Source organism: Candoia aspera, chromosome 3 (assembly GCF_035149785.1).
Source record: "Candoia aspera isolate rCanAsp1 chromosome 3, rCanAsp1.hap2, whole genome shotgun sequence".
Lineage (NCBI taxonomy): Eukaryota > Metazoa > Chordata > Lepidosauria > Squamata > Boidae > Candoia > Candoia aspera.
The window spans coordinates 196,264,866-196,286,202 of NC_086155.1; the positions used below are offsets into that span (position 1 = coordinate 196,264,866).

The 21,337-nt window shown below is 40.3% G+C and overlaps 1 protein-coding gene across 1 annotated transcript in view; it reads right to left on the reverse strand.

The window, feature by feature from the left end:
- Positions 1-21,337, reverse strand: part of SNTB1 (syntrophin beta 1) — a 95,706-nt gene that overhangs the window by 24,970 nt on the left and 49,399 nt on the right. The window contains exons 2-3 of the mRNA XM_063299635.1: positions 13,092-13,308; positions 3,963-4,170 (exon numbers count right to left, since the gene is read on the reverse strand). Coding sequence (XP_063155705.1) covers positions 3,963-4,170; positions 13,092-13,308 — 425 coding nt within the window. The remainder of the gene's footprint in view (positions 1-3,962; positions 4,171-13,091; positions 13,309-21,337) is intronic.

The following is a 21,337-nucleotide window of genomic DNA, read 5'->3' on the forward strand; positions in this document are numbered from 1 at the left end:
ATGCACAATCCATGTTCCCAGTAGTCTCTTCTATAACCCCTATACCATTCAGTCTTCTTTGTTCTTCCATCTTCCCCCATGTTCCACAACTTTCCCTACACACACAGGCTCTTCTTCCTTCTTCTATCAATGTCTTCAAAGTCTCTTTCACTCACATGTTCCAATCCCAGTGTCAACCATTCACCACCTAACTTCTTCCCTTCTCTTCCTGCCTTTGGTCACTTACAGTTTGTCTGTACTTCCTGTTAATATCAGGAGTTCTAAATACAATTCCAAAATTATTAAAATTCTTAGAGCTTGGCTAAAAATGAACACCAAGCTCCTCAACTAAGCTATTTTCCAGATGTTGTTTTATTTTTCAAAGGGTTGTCTGGGTTTTTTAAAGAACTGTGATGTAGCCATTATTAATACACACATAATCAAGTAAGCTATCAAAACAATTAACTGATATGCTGCAATTGAGATTGCCTCATGCATAACAGATCTTAAAATTCCATGCCAGTTTATTCTAAATGAATGTTATCTTCTTAATCATTAAATTATAGAATTGCAATCAAGAAGTTTAAAAATAGGCCTTAACTGATGTATGCATGCATAATTATTTGCAGCCCAGATTTGGGTAGCCTTACCCACACAAAAGGGAACTTCCTTAGAAATGGAATGGAATGGACATTTTAGATGCTTTTTACAAGTATATCTTTTTATAGTGGCCTTCCCCAGCCATTAATCTCCACTAATATGATCATTCCAATATGGTTTATTATTAGCATTGTTTCTGTAATAACAGCAAATTACTGCAAGCTCAGTATAAATGTAATTATATAAACACTCTCAATAGATGAACCAGTAGTATTCATTAGTTTAAGGAAACAAGCCAACTTGAAATGGTGATCTTGACTGGTTTTCATCAACAATCAATAAATCAGTTTGGCTTTATTCAGCTACAGTGACACAATGCCCAGCTTCATATATTCCATTAAACCATGGTCTAGTTAAACTGTGTTTATTCAATAAAGACAGCTGTGATTATTAAAACACACTAAGGCATACAGTTCACAAATCACAATACCTAGGTTCTCATATGTGCTGGGCCCCTAAGTCCCTTTTTATGGCCTCCAGAGCCTTCTCTGCTTGTGATTATGGAAAACTGAATGCATACTTTCCTGCCATTTTGAGGGGAGAAATCTGTAAAAAATATAGTGTACGCCCTAATATAGGCTGATCGTGGTTAAAAAGAAAGAGACAATTCATTATTAAACTACCGCCCCAAACCCAGACCTTCTGACATGGGAGATGATGCCTCACCCATCTTGTGAGCCTCAACTGCTGACAAATGTTCAGTGTGGCATTGGCCCCAAAAGAGTGCTTACTCCTATGCTAAGTCAAAACCATCAAGCAAACAATGGTTTATTTTTAGACCAAGGTCTATTTTTAGACCAAGAGGCAGATGCTTCTAAACTTCTCTTCTTGGCTGTTCTAAAGGAGAAAAGGAAATGTGGAATGTGTTGGTCTTGTCCAAAGAATATTTATCTACAGTTTAGCAGAATGTCTGCCTCGTATTCGAGTTCGTCTTCCTATTTCACAGCTCACAAATTTTCTCTGTGATGTAGTCCATCTAGAAATGAAAGAAGTTATAAAAGAACAAGGACAAAATGCCTTGTTGTCTTTCTCCTGCTGATTATATCACACAAGCCATAAACCTGAGTTCTGCATCACTGTCTCAACAGTCCCCTTCAATTAACCGGACAGCATGTGTCCTCCCTCCCTCCCTCCTCTACAACCTCAGGGCTATCCTGCTGTGTTCTTTGCATCTATACCACCTAAGGTCTACACAACTCATCAGTGGCATACTACTGTACAAGACACGTGTGTGTGTGCGTGCGCGTGCACCCCCCCCCCATGATTGATCCTGTAATGTATTTGGTCTTGGAACTTAATTCTCAAAAAAGTGTTTATAACAAAAAACCAAGGTCAGCATCTGGGCCAACTGTTTTTGCTACACACGTGGAAATCTTTTGCATTTCACACTAACCTTTGGGAAGGTCACAATGGCTATTAAAAGAGTACTTCATTAAAAAAAATTGAGAGGGTATGAGTGTAAAGAAGCCCTACGGCTATCAATTCATCTCCCCTTCTATCTTTGCTTAAATATATATTTATATTATAACAAACTTAGCAAGCTGTCTTGTACCTGGTTCTGAAAGTAATGTTCAGATGGCACGACAAGCCATAAGTACAGCTTATTGATGAATACACATCCACACACCCATTGGCTCTTTCCTCTTAGTGGGTGTGGCTAAGAAACAAAACTCAGGGTTGATGCTTCTCATCCCATTGGATGAGCATTTTGTAACTCAGCATGTGTTCATTGTTGTGGGCACCATTTTAATGATCCATTTTGGTTTGAGAACCTTTTAACTGATATCAAAACTACTACTTTATTTTTGTAATAGAGAGAAATGGAGAGAAATTAAGCCATTCTTGACAATGGCTGTTCAGCCTCTGCTGCCACGCATCTCATGAAGATGAGCCCATCACTTCTTTGCTTAATCAGCTCCACTTGGAAGTAAACATGTTAACTGTATTTAGTTAATGTAATTTTAATTATATTTAAAATAATTATATGAAATTTGTCAGGGTCCCAGTGCTCTCTTTGTCCTGGCTCTTGGTATGCAACTCACAATCAAATGGTTAAAAAAAAGTCATGCAACCCAGTCCTATAACATCATAAAATTAATTTTAAAAATCTCGTTTCTAGTCACTGCCCAAATAATAAGGGAAGGAAATTTTAAAACTTTAATTACCATTAGTGTATTCTTCTGTTCTACAGTTTGATACTGGAGTCCGTGATTAATGCTAGACTAATAAACAGAAAAACAACCAAAGAAAAAAACCCGATCCTTGAATCTGATAGGAAAGACATTCTTGATATTTTTTGATAAAGTCTACCAGCGGTGACCTCCCAAAAGGTCAGAGCAGCACAAGTAATTTACACTTTAAATTGATCTTTGGACACATATAATGCATACCTAATAAAGGTCGCCCACATCTCCCTTGGCATCAGTTTTCTGTGTACCGTCCAATTCCTTGCCTTCTAAAATCCTACTTGAGCAGAGCTCAGCCGTCTCAAGGACTAAAGACTAACTTTATTTTGCAGATCTGTGAAGCAAGAATGCTGAATCTGAAGACTCAGAGCAATAAGAAAGTTGAGAAACCCTGAAGTTTCATTCAATACTCTACTATTATCCAGCTCAAACTGCAATCCCTGAAAAGCCAGCCACATTACAAAAGATATAATAAGTGTACCACTAAAAGAAAAACTTGTTAAAATTCACAGCATTCTGTCCATTTATATAACCACAGTGTATTCTATTTTATAGGGTAATAAGAAACAAAGATACATTTTGTATAAAATAACTAATATTCATCAAACCCTACTTTTTCTTATGAGAAGGTCAATATTTTGCATTGAAAAGTCTACAGGCAATCAGTTGATGCTATTTCTGGAGGGGTCACCAAGTTTGGCAACAAACACCTCCTGAGGTGTGCTCAGGAGCAGAATTAGAGCAATGTCCATCCTTCTGTGCATATGTTTAGGGTAGACATGAATGAATGAATGAATGAATGTACAGTTATGTGCAAAAGTTTACTGACCAAATAATATGTTTCAATTAATCTCTTAATGTACCTATCTTTACAGAGTTAAGCAAACACCTCAGTCAAGGTGTAACAAGGTTAAACAGAGCTGGACTTTCCCATCCGTATCCTAAGTGTACACATGGAGGTTCTATGAAAGAAAGCCATGATTACTACAATGCCACTCCAAATCATGTTGGAGGGGTGGGACATAAATGGTCCAAGAATTAAAGCTGATCGACTGAAACCAAATGTTGGACTGATGTCCAGAGAATTCAAACACATGCAGGGGGCTGTTGAAGACAAGAGGAAAATGTTGGCACTACCTTTTCTGCCAGCCAACCCAGGTGCCTAATTTCTCGGCCTCCAGCAATTCCTGCTTTACTCAGTTGATCTTTGACCTCTGAGATCACTTTGGGAATGAGCTCACTGATACAGGAGTGGATAGCATAGAACCAGCCTTGGGCAGTGCTTGCATCTTTACTCCTTAGAATCAGAGTGTGCTTGGCATCCGGTGAATGAACTTCAACAAGCCTGTAGAAAAAAAACAATAAATAGGAAAAGAGGGGAGGGTTACATTTATTCCCAAAATTCCAATCCTACTACCTGTTTTGTTGGTATAGAAATGTGAAAAATCACCCTACCAGGGATTGGGAACCTGTGGTCCACAGACTCAACTCAGAAGAACAAACTAGCTCAACCAAGCCAAATGGGGCTCCAGTAAGATACCTCCCCAACCTATAAGCCTGGCACTCCATTGCAGTTCTGTTTCACTAGTTCTTCATCATCACCTTCAACATGGTATGCTGGGATATAGAAAAACAGAGGACTGCTGAAGGCTCAGCCCCACTCCACCTGTAACCCATCTTTCCCTTTCATCACTTCCAGGGGGAGGGCCAAGGCCAATGCATTCCCCACACAGGAAATGACAGCTTCTTCAATGGTAGAAGAAATTTACTGGACAAAAATATATTCTGTTGGAAGCCAAACATGAGGAATGATGGCTTGCTCTCTGTTCTTCCTCCACAGAGAGGTTACATCAGGAGGCAGGGTTAAGCAATATCACAGGATTAGGTCAGTTAAGCTCAATCTTCTGATGTCATCCAGTCTGCCAGATCAAATCTGCAAATGGACCTGTAATGTCACCACCCAGTTGTCTAACACAGCTTAGATTATCTGAAACTTGAGCAGTTTAGCATTCAGACAGAGGAAGAATTGTTGCACGATGGTGGCATGTATATCTGAGTATATAAATTCCACAATTCCTCCTAACACCACTGACAAAAGAGGAGCAAGTTGCTGTGATAGGAATTGTCTTTTTCTATGCAAGACCCTGGAGAGTCATTGCTAGTTAAAGAAAAGAAAACTGGGCATCTACTCAGAAGTCCTTCTGAGTTCAATAGAGCTTATTTTAAGAAACAGTTTCCAAACTGGTGACCAGTGTGGTGTAGTGGTTAAAGTACTGGACTAGGAGATGAGAGATCTAAGTTCAAGTCTATCCTCATCTCTGGAAATTCACTGGTTGCCTTTAGGCCAGTCATTCTCTCTTAGCCCAACCTACCTCACTGGTTTGCTTTTATGGGGATAAAATGAAGGATTATCCCCATGTAAGTCACCTTGAGCTCTTGGAGGAAAGACAGGATATAAATCTATCAAATAATATTAGTAAACACTGGCAATAAATCTTGTCGCACCTTAAAAATTAACCCTTTCTGTTGGCTTTGAATTTAGGGAACTGCCATCTCAGCATCACTGAAAGGTAGGGGAGAAACTGTAGTATAAGATACAACTCACCACAGTTCATCCACCCTGGGGGTGGGACAGGACCATAATTAACCATTATGTTCAAACTGGACTTCTGCATTAGAAAGTATGTTGAGTGTTCAAGAAAGAACACTCTTAATGGAAATCAATGTATTCGCTGATAAAACATGATCAACAAAAATGGTACTCGTAAAAAATGTATCTTCCTGTCTCTAAAAAGGTCATTTCTCCAAAGAGACAATTAAAATGTCAACAAGAGAAAGAACAAAAAAAAAAATTGGGAATGAGTTTGAGCTACTTTCTACTATTTTTGAGGATTACTCTCATCTCAACAACAGGGCATCAGTCAACGTGGCCACATCTTTTTAGTCTACTCTATCTGGCTTTCCAATATAAATGCTCTTGGGCATAGTTACTGATGCTTTGCCTGTAGTGAAAGTGTGTCAAAAGATACCAAAATACTGTTTTAAATTACTTAAAATACAGTCTGCTCTTCTATAAACCTCACTGGCTTTTCCCTCGGATATGGCTTTTGAAACATGACATTATCTGCAATTTGCTGATAAAAGTTCTCTTTCTAATCCCCCCTTGTCTGGAAATATTTAAGGCAATGCCACAGCTCTGTTTTTTCATATGCTCCACCACATTATGTAAACACTGCATACAGAACATTTTTGATAAAGCCCACACTGGCCCAAAGGAATTGTGCATTTAAATAGGAGATGGCTGCCATGATACACACTGTGTTCTAGCCATGCACACAAATGTTATCATGCTTTCTCAGAGCCTGCTCGGATAACCACATAAAGTAAAAATATCTTTTCTCTAAAACCTCCATGGTCGATAAAAACTTCTCAAAGTTCCTTACAAAATGACAATAAACTTCCCAATCCAGCAACCTCCAAATGTATTGAAACACCAGCCTCCTGAATTCCCAGCCAGCATGGTCATGGCTACCTTATTTTTCTGTCTCTTCTGTCATCCTGTGCACAGTGTGACTTGCCACAGACCTTCAATACATCTCTGTACAGACACCACTAATCTGTCCCATCGCCGGGACATTAGTAGAGGAAAAGTGAATTTAGTTCCCACTCAAATGCAACCTCAATGCATGTTGAACCAATGTGCAAACAGAAAATACCATTCAAAATTCACAGACCTCTATTTTTCAGAGCAGTTTGCTAGCAATTTAAATCAGCGTATTCGGGAAATGACTATAAATATGCACGCGTTCATAAAAATTATATAGGAAAGTATATTATCTTAGTGGAAAATGTGTTGCAAAAACATTAGGCAGAACTGAAAACATAAAAATGTACAGGTATAGAGAAACATATGCCAAAATACATACAGGTTTCAGTGTATCTATTTAATTTTTTTCAAATTATAAAAAAAGTTGACATACTTGCAAAAATGAGAAACTAAGAGAAAATATGGATGTATTTGGCAAAATGAGAAACTGTGATTAACTGTTTTGATGGTTCTGTTTGTCTCTATGCTGGACTTGCCCCTGCAAAACGCCTGTTAGAGTTAAAACAAGGATTCATTACACACAAATACTGATAGCAGAACCAAAGGTCCGCATCTCCTTATGGTTTATCATTTTCCTGGATCTTTCCCCATGGCTAATCAGCTCCCTGACTACTTACCTACTGATTCCAACTTTGGTCTCATAGAGCAGTGAAGAGGAATGGAAATCTAAGAACTATCATTTTAAAAAAGTCAGATGTTCTTAATAAAAACAGAGTTTTAGCATTTTCCATTGGGTGAACTTTTACTTTTTCACTTGTTGGACCATACTGATGGTCATATTCATAATCATGTATAAATAAGGGGTCAATTTCATTATCTATGCAGCTGTATTAAACTACATCAAAATTTCTCAAGCTAATGGTCACCTCCAGATATACTGGCAGAGTACTAAGCACTCTAAGTTTTACTTTAAAACTGGTAGACTGCTCAACTGGTATAATAGGAAGACATTAGGTTCTGTTCTCCTTCTCAGGTCAAAGAAGCATCTGCTCCTGGCGGACAGCTTCATGGGCTTCCCCATGTATTCACATATTCAGTCATTTATAACATGGCTGTGGCATGATCCAGTTCAGAAGGCTCACCAAAAATTATGCTTATGCATATGTGAATCTAATTAGTCTTCAGAACTGTATTGAAGGCAATTTACAAAAGAATTATGTGCTTTGCAGGAAAACAAGCCAGCAATCTGATTTTGCTTTTATGGACCTGACCAAGTTGCATTACTAGAAAGAGCACATGGTTATCAGAGACCATATTCTAAAACAGTTGTGCTTCTCTCCTTGGAACAATATGGTAGAATTAGAGGCAACAATGCAAGACAAAATAGCAAGTTTTGTGCCAAGAACATCATGCAGATTAAGCAGTGGATTTGCTTTGGTTATATGATTCCAGTATTTGGGATTTCAAAGGCCGGATTTCTCATTTAACCACCTCCAGTGCATAATCTCTACAGAAGGAACTTGTATTTCTCCCCTACATTTCCACTTTCCTTTTCCACTTTAAGGTGCACTTGAATAAGTGAAGAATGAAGATGAACCACAGTCTGTAAGGGAAGACAAACTCAGGATTTTAAAAAACCCTCTTCAGTTACAAATACCGAGTGAGATGTTCAAGCTCCATGCTGGGCAATTCTCATCAAAATCCAGCAGGCTGAAGATGGTGGCCTGTGGCACATAGGGAGGACCTAGTAACAAGTCCAGAGTGAGAAGACAGATGCTTTCTAATTTGCCCAGCTGTGTCACCTGAATTCCCAGACCATGAGATCTGTGGGTTGGAATGGAATCTCTGTAATAACCTGCTTAGTTCCAGCAACAGAGGAATCCACTTTCTAATCTGAGTGCATGGACCAGAATTTCTTAGAAGAACTGAGGTAATGGTATTTACACCATTATCTACATAACAAGAGGCGGTAATACAGGACCTATGAATATGTTCCCTACAAAATCCTGAACAGCTCCTACAGAACTCCACTTGCTATACTTTTATTATAGAAACTGGTTCCACTCATACCCCATACAGTATCTTTATGTGCCCATGACAATTCCTGATGTCCCTAAAAAAGGGCAGAAAGCCATGAGCAAATATAACAGGAAGGATTCCCCCTCACCAAAGTGGCCAGAGTTGACAACCCCCAATAAAAAATAACTTCATCCATAAACAAAACTATCATAGTAACAATGCACTTGCTAATATCTTAATTAGCATCATCATCAGAAAGCTGCAATTACAGGCTCATCTGGTATAGTTGCAAAGTCTTGTAGGAGCTGTACAAATCTTTCCAGCAAGTCCTTATTCTCTTATTCAGGAAACAGAAAATCCATCCAGAATTGACCAAGATTTTGACAGGCAGTTTTGACCAGAGATCATCCACCGAGCGTTCTGTTGCCACAGGCAATAAAAACAGTAAGAACTGATAAGACATTTCCATGCATGGGATATTCAAAGCCCTTATTTCCTGCTCAGAGCAAACCTTATTAATGAATGAAAGTGTAAAGCGTATCTCAAATAGAGCACTGTCTTAAGCTTAGTCATTCAATTTTTCTCTGGAAGTTACAGATGGTTCTGAACTACAGAGGGACAGGATGGGGTCTAATTTGGGAACCCCAATAATCCACTTCCAAAAAAACAAAAAACGCTCCAACCACACCATCTAGCCACCAGATCTGTCACTGAGCCCTTTCTCAAACAGCAAACTCTTTGCGTTTCTGCCTCCTTCATGCAGAGAGGTGCGAGATGCCAATGAAGTTTCTCTGGACTCCTTTATACTAGAGAGGGAACAAAAAGGCCATGAATGCGAGATAAGAAAAAGGTTCTCCTTTAACCAGCCCCATCAGCCTTCTCTTATTTTGCTGCTCTCTCAACAAAAGAGGCTTGCAGGTATGTGGTGTGATGCAACTCTCTCCATACATTATAAATGAGGACCAATAAGCTTATCCTATTTTCAGAGCCTGGAAGCTCTAAAGAGCCATCAAAGTCTCATATCCCATTCATTTCCCCAGGCTGCCTTTTCTTACTTCTCTGGTAAGCAAATGTCCAGAGGTTGGTGACTCAAATTAGGATGAGGAATTCACTCCCCCAGTGCAATTTCTTGCTTCTTAGGACGGCCCTGAAGGACAACATCTGCCAAAACAGAAGAGCACAATCAAGGCAATTAAATTTCAGACTGGCCTTCATCAACTTGGACTCCCAGGTATTCCTGGACTATTTATCATGTCCAGCTGGTATGGCCAACAGTCATGGATAGTGAGACTTTAATCCAAATCTCATTGGATTTGTACTTGTCGGAGTAATCTACCAAGCAGTTGACAGCATTGGCAATTTGTTGTTACCATGAGAAAGTTTCTTGTAAAGTTGAGTGAGAACAACAGTTTTTCCTTTCCATCAACTGGTTCCTGCTATATTGTTCTGAAGCAACTGATCTGCTGCATCATTTACATTAGGAATGGACATCTTCTGCAGGCTAGGGAGCTGAGAAACAGGTAGGACCACATCACGTGTTGTAGCTGGACAGGCTTTTGGAAGTTTTTTTTTTTTTCCATGGTGTTCTCCATTTTCAGGTACCATGACCGAGGACAGAAATTAGGGGCCACAGAATGGGGATCATACTTAAACTTTCTATGGCATTCTAAAAGTAGCTGGGGCCATCTGATCTTTTATTTAAATGAATCTAAACTTCAATGTGCTGACGTTAAATTAATTATATATAATCCCAACAATTAATCCCCAGAGTAATAATTTAATCATTCTCACACACTGAGCATTACAAGGGCAATTTTCAGAATGCACGCAGCATTAATCTGGGGGTTCTCCTGGACTCATGACTCCTGCTCAAGGAGCAGGTGGCAGATGTGGCCAGAAGGGCCTTTGCTCAACTTTGGGTTGTGAGCCAGTTACGCCCGTTCCTGGACTCCGAACAGTCACTCATGCCCTGGTCATCTCCCATATAGACTATTGCAATGCGCTGTATATGGGGCTTCCCTTGAAGATCCGGAAACTTCAGCTGGTACAGAATGCAGCTGCGCGGGCTATTTTTGGTACCCCTAGATTGGCACATATAACACCTCTGCTGCATGAGCTGCACTGGGTGCCAGTTTGCTTCTGGGTCCAATTCAAGGTGTTGGTTATCACCTTTAGAGCCCTACATGGCATAGGGCCAGGTTACCTGAGGGACCATCTCATCCCCATAACATCGACCCGCCCCACCCGATCATGCAGAGAGGGCATGTTACGGACCCCATCTGTAAGAGAATTTCATCCGGCGGGGTCCAGGAAGCGGGCCTTCTCTGCAGTGGCCCCCGCCCTTTGGAGCATCTTGCCCCCGGAGGTGAGGCAGGCCCCTTCGCTCCTGACCTTCCGGAAGGCCCTGAAGACTTGGTTCTACCATCTCGCTTGGGGCAGGAAGGTGGGTAGCCATTCTTGGGGGTGGCTTGCACCTTAGAGCCCCTCCCATTGGATTGGAATCTTAGACCCACTTGAATTTTATATTTATTTATATTGTATTTATTTTTGTAACTTGTTTTTATTTTTATGGGATTTTAACATTTATTGTTGTAGCATTGATTTTATTGTAAGCCGCCCAGAGTCCTTCTTTTGGGGGAGATGGGCGGTAATAAAATTTGAATAAATAAATAAATGAACTAAAATCTCAGATTGCATACTTCTGATGTACAGGAAAAAGCTGGTAAACAATGTGTGAACTGATGCATGTGACAAAAGTTGGTGTCAGGGGTGTCCGCAGGGAGGGGTCCAAAAAATCAAGATGGTGGCCACAGCCATGTGATTGAAACTCTGCCCTTTTTTATGTGTGTGACGATGTATGTAAAAAAGGGACAAAGCTTTGATTGCATGGTTGGGCCGCCATCTTGATTTTTCTGACACCTCCTCCCTGAACATCCTTGATTCACGTACTTATTCTGTATGCAGTGGAAAACCTCAGCCAATCAGAAGTTTTCTATGAATGGACATAGATTTGTGTGCATGATTATGTAGTCTACAACCCTTTTTCTACTTGAACATATCATCTGCATAACAAAAATGCCATGTTTGAAGCATTTCTCAGCCACAAGGAAAATACTCAACTGTGATAAAATTATGCATGTTGTTGAAAAGGGGTTGTGCCTTCCTCAGTTCGAGTCAATCTTTTTTTTTCAGTTTTTTCTTCTTGAATAGAACAAGAGATTACCAAGCAGCAAGCTGTTGAATTTCAGCCATGTGATGATATGAACTCAACTAAATGATGACATGAATTAAAACTACATTAATCTGGCAAACTATTTTGATGTGATTTCTTTAAACCAATGTAATTACACACATTCCTTGCCATATTTAAGAGTGCAGACACTTGACGCGCATGAATTATTGTCCTTTTTTCAGACCTTACAAGCAAAAATCAGATTTGGGACTACATGTTCTCTTTCATCCCTTTGTGTTGAGCAAGAAGGTATGAAGATTCCTGCTCTGGGCAAGGGGTTGGACTAGAAGACCTCCAAGCTCCCTTCCAACCCTATGATTCCATGATTCCAAGAAGTCTGTTAATTCATGGTAAGAAGGGGGTGAAAAAAGGAATGGGTTTAAACCTCTGTGGTTATAAGAGGGAGACTGGACCTTTACACTTGCCGTGGGCAACCAGCACTTTCATTTGAATTCATTTTTGTTTGCAAGAAAGATTTTTATCTAGCCCAGCCATGTCTCTGAGACATCTGCCCAATCTAGCTCAAGCCAAGCCATGTAAAGTCAGGAGGTCTGTGATTTACTGCTGAGTCTTGATTGGGAGAACCTGACAGCTCCCTACTAGCTCTGAGTTTCCCTTTGTTTGGTTCCCACCCCACCCCACCCCTGCAAAATGGAGACACCTCCAAACAAAACGCTGGCTGCGGACATCCATTATTGGGCAGAATGTCTATGGTGCTTACAGTCTTATAAAGAAAGATGATGCTGGAAGCTGTGCAGCAAGCAGGCTACGCAAGTAGGGTTTTTCTTTAACTAAAACATAAAGCCATGGGAGGCTGAAGCCTGGCAGACCCCAGAGAGCTGAAGGAGCTCCCATTGTAGCTTTTGTGGAAGGGGTACAAAGAGGAGAGGAAATTGCCCCCTCCTGTCCAGTGAACAGAAAATGCTTCTGCTCCCAAAACTACACCTTGGGATTTGGCAAATTCAACAGAACAGCAGCAAGCCTCTTAATACAGGCACAGAACTGCTGTACAAAGCCATGAAATGACCTTGAGGAGATATTCAGATGTTGTTACAGAAGCAACATTCCTTAAGGCAGTGTTTCTCAACCTTGGCAACTTGAAGATGTGTGTACTTCAACTCCCAGAATTCTCCAGACAGCATGGCTGGTTGGGGAATTCTGGGAGTTGAAGTCCACACATCTTCAAGTTGCCAAGGTTGAGAAACACTACCTGAAGCCCTGGAATGCCATCAGCCTAGTCAGAAGAACTCCAGAAGGACCTCCCTTCCGGACATCAATGAAGTAAGATGTACACTTTTATTCTTCTCTGTTGAATATGAGAAAGATGCAGAGAGCGAAGAAGAAGGGGAAGAAAGACAGCTGCTGTCTCCTTCTGTTATGCTCCACACATGTACTTGACCCATAAAAATAAAGAAGAATGGATATTATGGGAAAGATGTGTTCTTCCTCCCCACCCAACTCTGTTTACCTGTTTTCTGGGTCTAACATCGTCATGTTCCGTGTCACGTAGCACATTTTGAGAGGGATGGTCTTTTTGTCTCGGTGGATATTGAGTGAGAGTGGCAACAGGGGATCGATGGTTGGGTTGCCCAAGCGGGGGGACTCGGGCGGAGGAGTTTCCCATCCGATTTCAGAAATAGGAGAACCTTTCTTCACATAGGGGGTGGCTTCTCGCATGTATTTCACTGAAAGAAAGAAAAAAGAAAATGAGAGCATAGGAGAACAAGCCTAGCGCTACTTGCTTGATTTGTATGTGTGTGCGCTCTCTCTCTCTCAGTATATCATACTGATTTATATAACCGCCCATCTTGGAATTGTGACTACAGGTAGTCCTTGCTTAACAACCATTTGTTTAGTGATGGTTCAGACTTACGATGGTGCTGAGAAAACTGACTTACAACCAGTCCTCTCACTTAAGACCGTCACAGCATCCTCACACTCACGTGATCACAATTTGGCTGCTTGGCAACCAGTTTGCATTCATGACTGTCACAGCATCCTGTGGTCCCATGATTGCCATTTTCAACCTTCCTGGCCAGCTTCTGACAAGCAAAATCAAAGCTTTGCTTAACAACCACATGGTTTGCTTAATGCCCACAGGATTCTCTTAACGGCTGCCGCCAAAAGGATTATAAAATCGGGTTGAATTTGCTTAATGACCGCTTTGCTTAGCAACCAAAATTCTGACCCAATTGTGGTCGTTAAGCAAGAACTACCTGTATTGTTCATTTGCACTGGATAAGATGCACTGTCCCAGCTGGCCTGGATGTCCCTCTCTCCTCTGCTCTTACAAGACTTGGAAACTCCTTTGCAATGAAAGATCAAAATGATGGCTCCTTGCTTTCAAATTTCACCACACTGGCCTATGGGAGCATGCATTTATTTGTTTATATGCCAAGAAAAAGGCTTTGCTAGTTGAACATTGGAGACTAACCCCAGTTAAAGCAAACCAACAAGCGATAAGATAAAGTTGACAAGAGGTATAATTTAATGCCGAAAAGAACTATATGTAACCTGGATTTTTAAAATCATTATACAACTATATAGGAACAATCTCTGCAATCTATTAAAATCTTCCACAGATTCCACTTTGTTTTGCATTATCTGAAATTAGTACATGCTGGATATTTAAAAAGAAACTGCATTGTTTCTTAAAAAGAAATTGCATTGTTGTCAGTAAGATTGCTATACAGAACCATCATAAGATGTTCTTACTGATACATATCATAAGTAATGCTCATTGCTTGCAAATTTTCTGCATTATATGAATAAGACCTGAAGAACCAAGTTAGGAACAGATCATCATGGAGAAAATCTATCTACGTGGTTGCTAAGAGTCAACACCAACTCTTAATGGCACATAATCAATCAATCATATGGGTAACAACACAGGCCTACCTTAGAGAATTGTTATAAAGGCTCCAAAGGAAACATAAGTGAGAAAAATATTAACAAAATCCCTCAATTATACTACTTGGAGTGAAACAGAACCTTGCTTTCAAAGCTGTGGCAGCCCTCGTAATTTATTTATAAAACGACATTGATAGGGTATCATCAGCTACTACTTGATTTAATGTCTGGTTTTGCCTTAACTTTTTCCAACTTAACTTCTGACATATCTGTTTCCTTTTCTTGCAAAACCCAAAGCATTATGCCTGTTGTATGCATGTAAGCATTATGCATCATAATGCATGGGTACATAATCTTTGAGATCAATAACCACAAACATGGGTATTGCCACCTTAGCAACATTTCCAGTAAGTGAGATTCTTCATGCTAATGCATGAAAATAGCAATCCAAATCATTTAACAAGCAACAACCATATTTAGTCATAGTGAACTTTACACCCTTTACAATGATTCATGAACTAACTTGGATGATATCCTTTAAAATGCACAAGTTGAGAAATAAAGAAAAACAGGTGGGGAGAGAGATGGGAGACTGGTGTCAGTGTGATTTAATTTGAATGCTAAACAAGAGGCCAAAGCATTTTGATATGAATAGGAATCCACAGATTCCGGAGACACTTCCCATTTCACCTTAACGAAGTGCTGCAGAGTTTTTACATAATTCAGAAGTGACATCACTACAGGATGCTTTATTAAGAAGGCTGTAGATATAGAAAACAAGCTTCTTAAACCCAGCTTATGATGAAGTCTCCTTTACAACCTGGGGGTTCATGTACATTGAGGAAAAATATGTGCCATGAAAAACCCACATACTCTCTTTGAACAAAACACAAGGAAATAACAATTATAGGTTATTCTCAACATCTACTGTCAGAATTACATTACACATAACTCCTGACTTACTGACCTCTGAGAGCTCAGAATAGAGGGCAGGGAGGTTTCTCCCATTTTATCCAACAACTACCATATGATGTCAGTTGTAATCTAGACTTCTGCATGCTCCAGAGCAGCCTTTCTCAACCTTCTGACCCCGGAGGAACCCCTGAAATATTTTCAGGCCTTGGGGAACCCCTGCACATCCAGGCTCAAATATAGGCCACAAGTTACAAAATTAATATATTTGTTTCATGGGTAGCCTTGTATAGATGCATTAACAGTGTCCTTAAACTAAAATAAAGAATGAAACTTGCCTCTTTAATGCGAAGTTTTAAATAAATCATGATCTTCCAGGGAACCCCTAGTGACCTCTCACAGAACCCTAGGGTACCACGGACCCCTGGTTGAGAAACCTGATCTAGAGATATCTGGATCTTAATTCCCAGATACCCCCTGCCACACCCCCAGTTAGCATGAATACTGCTGAGGATTCTGGGAGTTGAAGCCTGTAAATCGGAAGGCCAACTAAGCTGATTGAGAAAAGCGTCCAAGTATAAAATACTAGAAAAATTCCCTATTCCTTTCCAACAAGAATGTAACTGGTTTAAGACCATCTTACTTCTTACAAAAGATATTTTACATGGATGAATGCTGACTCTTCTACCTGAAATCTAAAATAGTTCTGTCAGTTCCAAGCCCATAGGAGCTTCTCTTTATACCTACTTCTCCTCTATGGGCACAGAGAACTTTGCCTTTTTATTCTATTTTTATTTCTTTACTCCAAATATGCTTTTTCTTTTCTCTGATACATTAAAGCAACTTATTCAGGGATAACTTTTAATTTTATCCATGCAACAACTATCCCATGAGAGGAGGTTGGGCTGAGAGAGACTGCGTGCTGTAAATTATCCAGTAAGCTATGTGGCTGAGTGAGGACTTCAACCTGAGGTTCCCTGCATTACCCAAATCTCTGTATGATATTTATTCTTAAATGTATACCCAACCTCCTTATTTTGGAAGTCTGATCCATTCCAGGTGCACTGATCTACAGCCCCATCATCCTGAGACATACTGATGGGAGATACTGATGGAACTGTTCCTCCCTGAACCTCATCAACACAAGAGAACTTACCCATTCTCCCAAATTCTAAAGCCACTCCATAATAATAGCTGATATACAGTGTCATGAAAATGTCTGAGAGAAGTTGCATGCATGGGTCAGTCCATCAGAGTGAAAAAAAACCAGAAATCAAAAAGCTTTGGCACAGTATTGCAATTCGTAAACCACTGTGATTTGTAAAACGTGGTCTACGGTTTAGCATTCAGTGTGAACCTAGGCTGCTGTCACTTATTTACAGCAAAAGAGGGTCCTCACAGAAAAACATCAGTGTGAGCTATTTCACGTATCCATAAAATACAAAATTAGAATTCAAATTTTCTTTCGTGACTCATGAGATGATATGTGATGGGATTATAACAGGTCTTTTTTAAAGTTAGTAACAAGCTCAGAACAAAATGGTGAGCCGGCGGAACAAATATTTCTTCTGTTTGTGGTATTTTCACAGGGAATATTTGAAGAGGAAGCCTGATAAATTGTAGCATTCAAGATTTTAAGAACATTCAATGAAGTTCCATCAAACAAACAGAGATTATTCCATTTTCTTCTTACACAAGTACTGCGTTCTGGCATCAAAGATCTCAAGAAATGTACCCTTTTGCCCTGTCTTTTGGAGCATTTCCATTGTGTTAGCTAGTCATTTCATTTCATTTCAATTACGTACTATTTGCCATGCAGATGCAAAGTGTTTCTAGAAAGTAGGGTAAGGTAAAGGCAAAGGTTTCCCTTGATATTAAGTCCAGCCGTGTCCGACTCTAGGGGGTGTCCGACTCTAGGGGGTGGTGCTCATCTCCGTTTCAAAGCTGAAGAGCTGGCGTTTGTCCATAGACCCTTCCGTGGTCACGTGGCTGGCATGACTAAACAGAACGCCGTTACCTGCCCGCCAAAGCAGTACCTATTAATCTATTCACATTTGCATGTTTTCGAACTGCTAGGTTGGCAGGAGTTGGGACTAGCGACGGGAGCTCACCCTGTCATGCGGATTCAAACTGCCAACCTTCTGATCAGCAAGCTCAGCAGCTCAGCGGTTTAACCCGCAGCACCACCGCGTCCCTAGAAAGTACATGACATTAAAAACTAAATGGACCTTCAAGTTGAGCTAACATCCACAGTTACCTTGCCATTTCGTTTGTTTGTTTGATTCTAGTCCATCCTCTATCACAGAAGTTCATTACTCAGGTCTGTTATGAGAAAATAAATGGAGGAGGGAGCACTATGAATCCTCTTTGGAAGAAAGATTTCTCATAACAGATCTGAGTAATGAACTTCTGTGATACTCACTGCTCCTTCTCCAGCACTTTAATCGCTACACCATCCTGGCTCTTGGCCTGAGCATGGCCCAGTGTCACCCAACCAAGTTCCAAGGCTGATAGACTAAGATTTGGGCCTTCCTCCTCCTCCCAATCTAACCCCTTAACCACAGTATCACACCACACTAAAAGAGTTTACCACTGCCTTCTTCGAAAATGTTTTTACAACTTTTAAAATTGTACAGCCCTTAGAAAACCAGTAAATACAAATGCAAAATATTTTCAATGGTGTAATGTAATTTTTTTAAAAAAATACTTATTATAACCAATGGTTACAAACAGTATAGCAGTATAATCTAGAACTGAGCAGTTTTTCTCTCTCTTCCCTGATATAGTTAGATCAGTGGAGTCCTTAGTGCTCTCTGAGCCTTGTTGTTTTCTTGCAGACGTTTCATTGCAAAAATCAACACTAGGATTAACACCAGATGAACCATCAAACGGCACAATACACCCTAATCAAGGAACTATTAACTCAGGCAATCAACCAAGCAGCAAACAACAGCCCAATCAAAGAACTTCCAAGGAGAGAACAACACCCCTACCAACACAAGCAGGGCAAGCCACAGTATATAAACTGAGAGCAAGGCCCACTCCCTCTTTGCACTGAAGATGCTGCCTAGTCTGGCAATGAAACGTCTGCAGGAAAACAACAAGGCTCAGAGAGCACCAAGGACTCCACAGTTCAACCCTGAGCTACAAATATTCGCTTCGATTGATAGTTAGATCGGCCAGGTTGTAAAAATATTGTTTTTAATTACACTCACACAGCATAATCCATAGCAAACAATTATCTATGCTAGCCTTCCCAATCCAATGTCCATCAAATGTGTTGGATCAGAATGCCTATCACCCTCAGCCAACAAGCTAACTGGGAATTTTAAGAATTAGAGTCCCCCATCTCTGAAGACTAGAAGTTGGAAAATCTCAACCCAGCCTTTACTCAATGTTAACTAGACTAGTGATACACAAATGAACTTATAAAAGTGCCCAGTTAAAATTGTGCGCAAGTTGATCCCATCACCGCTTCCAGGTTGAGGTTCTAATCATCATCACATACTAATGAATCAATCTGGACCCTTTGTGTCCAGCAAATTTGAAATTGAGGTCAAGCAATTAAAATTCCAATGTTTGGTTCCCGTCCCTCCGCAAATCCACTTCACCCCTCTACTCTGAAATGACGGCAAATTAGGAATAGTCTTTGAGTGAATTAATCTGCTGCCATATGCTAGCAGCTTCATTTTTTTCCTGTTAGTTGCACGAACAGCCAGCTAGGGCCATGTTCAAAACAGCACTTCATATGCACACAATTTCGCCAAAGCTCCAACACTTCCACAATTAAGCCTTTGTTATATATTCACAGATGACATTTTGGAGGAAGAAAAAAAAAGACAAAGAAGGAAAACACACTTCTTGCAAGTCAGATGGACAAATGTGATCAATTTATAAAGCTTCTGGAACATCCTGTGACTCATTCAGGTTAGCCAAACCACCACCACCAAAAAGAAAAAAAGAAAAGAAAAAGAAAAGACTTCAAACCGCAGGGTATCACTGATTCTGTAGGGAAACAAAAATGGGAAGTGTAGGCTTATGGTACAACAAAGTCAAAAGGAACGAAAGACTGAAATTTGATCAAAGACAGAGCATTACAGACTTTCTGGCTTTGCAAGAGAAGGAGAGTTAGTGCATCCTTTCCCACGAAAACCCCACTTCCCCACCAGCTTTAGGAAATGAGTGAAAATACGCACATAAACACCCAAATATTACTCCAGCAGGGAAGATGTGGTTGAACAATTTTTTAAAAATCTTCATTTATCATAACCACAGAATTTTCACATATTCCTTCCTGTTGGGAAACAGCTTCAAACTCTTTCTTATATATGCACAGAGACAGAAACACAAAGAAAGAGGGTGGGAGAATAATGGCTTACCCTACTGCAGATGACATCGGAATCCAGGTGACTTTGTTTTATTAAAGCAAGAGGTTAGGAGAAACCAGAGAATTGGGGGATTTCAATGTGCAGATGAAGACGTACACCTTGAGCACTTCTTATTCTGAACTGGAACATCCCAGAGTAAGGGGCAGCTTTCCCAGTTTGGGAGCCCTCCGGCACTTTGGGACTGCAGCTCCCAAAGTCCCCATCTTGGGGTAGTCCCCATCTTGGGGTAAGGTTGTGTGAGCACCGCAGTAATAAAAGGAATAATCATCATGAGTAATAATGACAGAGCACATTATGTATTTTTGTGTTATTTTTCATAACTGAATTCATCGCAGGCCTACTGTATTTAGATGCCTCTTCCCATTTTATCTGTATAATAATCTTGTAGGATATCAACAGGCTTGAGAAACAGAGATTTGTCCAAGTCACTTGGTCAACAGCAATGCAGAAATTTTGTCCCTGACTTTGATCAAAACCAAAACCCCTCAGCAAAAATCACACGGGCCAATTATATTTCAGCAACAACATTTGCAGAATTGATTCTGAAGCTGGAGGTTGGAGAGTTCACATGGGCTACAGGTTGCCCACCCTTTTTCTAAGAAACGGGTTTTTTCCCCACTTATGTACCATCTCCCTTCTTCAATCCCTCTCATACAACGCTAACTCTCATTTGTAAGCATTGCATGAGAGGGAATGTTCACCAATGGAATGTGCCATTATCTAAATGTTTGATTAATAGCACCAGCTCTATATTAAAGGATCACCATTTGGCAGTAATTTTGTTCTGAGCTGGCAGGAGCAGGAATCATTGTTGCCAGATACTCATCAGAAGGAGAGAAGAGGAAACAACTGGAAAGTTTAGAATTTCTGATTTTACGGCATCCTGGGATAGTGAGAGAACATAAGAGGTTCGAGATATGGGTTGAAAATAAAGGGAATTAAATTTAGGAGAGGCAAATGAGAAGTTCTTAATTTAGGAAATTGAAATCGATGCATAAGCATAGATGATATCTAACTTGGTAATGCTGCTTGTGAAAAGGATTAAAAAATGTTGGATTAGCAATTGACTGCAAATTGAATATGTGCCAGAAACATGCTACAGGTAGTCCTCGCTTAACAACCATTTGTTTAGTGATGGTTTGGACTTATGACGGTGCTGAGAAAACTGACTTACAACCAGTCCTCACACTTAAGACCATCACAGTGTCCCAGCACTCATGTGATCATGATTTGGGCACTTGGCAACTGGTTTGCATTTATGACCGTTGCAGCATCCCATGGACACATGATCGCCATTTTCAACCTCCTTGACCGGCTTCTGGCAAGCAAAATCAATGGGGAACTGCATGCTTCGCTTAACGACCACATGGTTCGCTTAACCTCCACAATGATTTGCTTAACGACCACTGCAAAAAGGTTGTAAAATCAGGTCGGATTCGCTTAATGTCTGCTTTGCTTAGCAACCAAAATTCCAGTCCCAATTGTGGTCATTAAGTGAGGACTACCTGCACTGCTGCACAAAAGGCACATGCAACGTTAGGTTGTATCAAGAGTAACTGTAGAG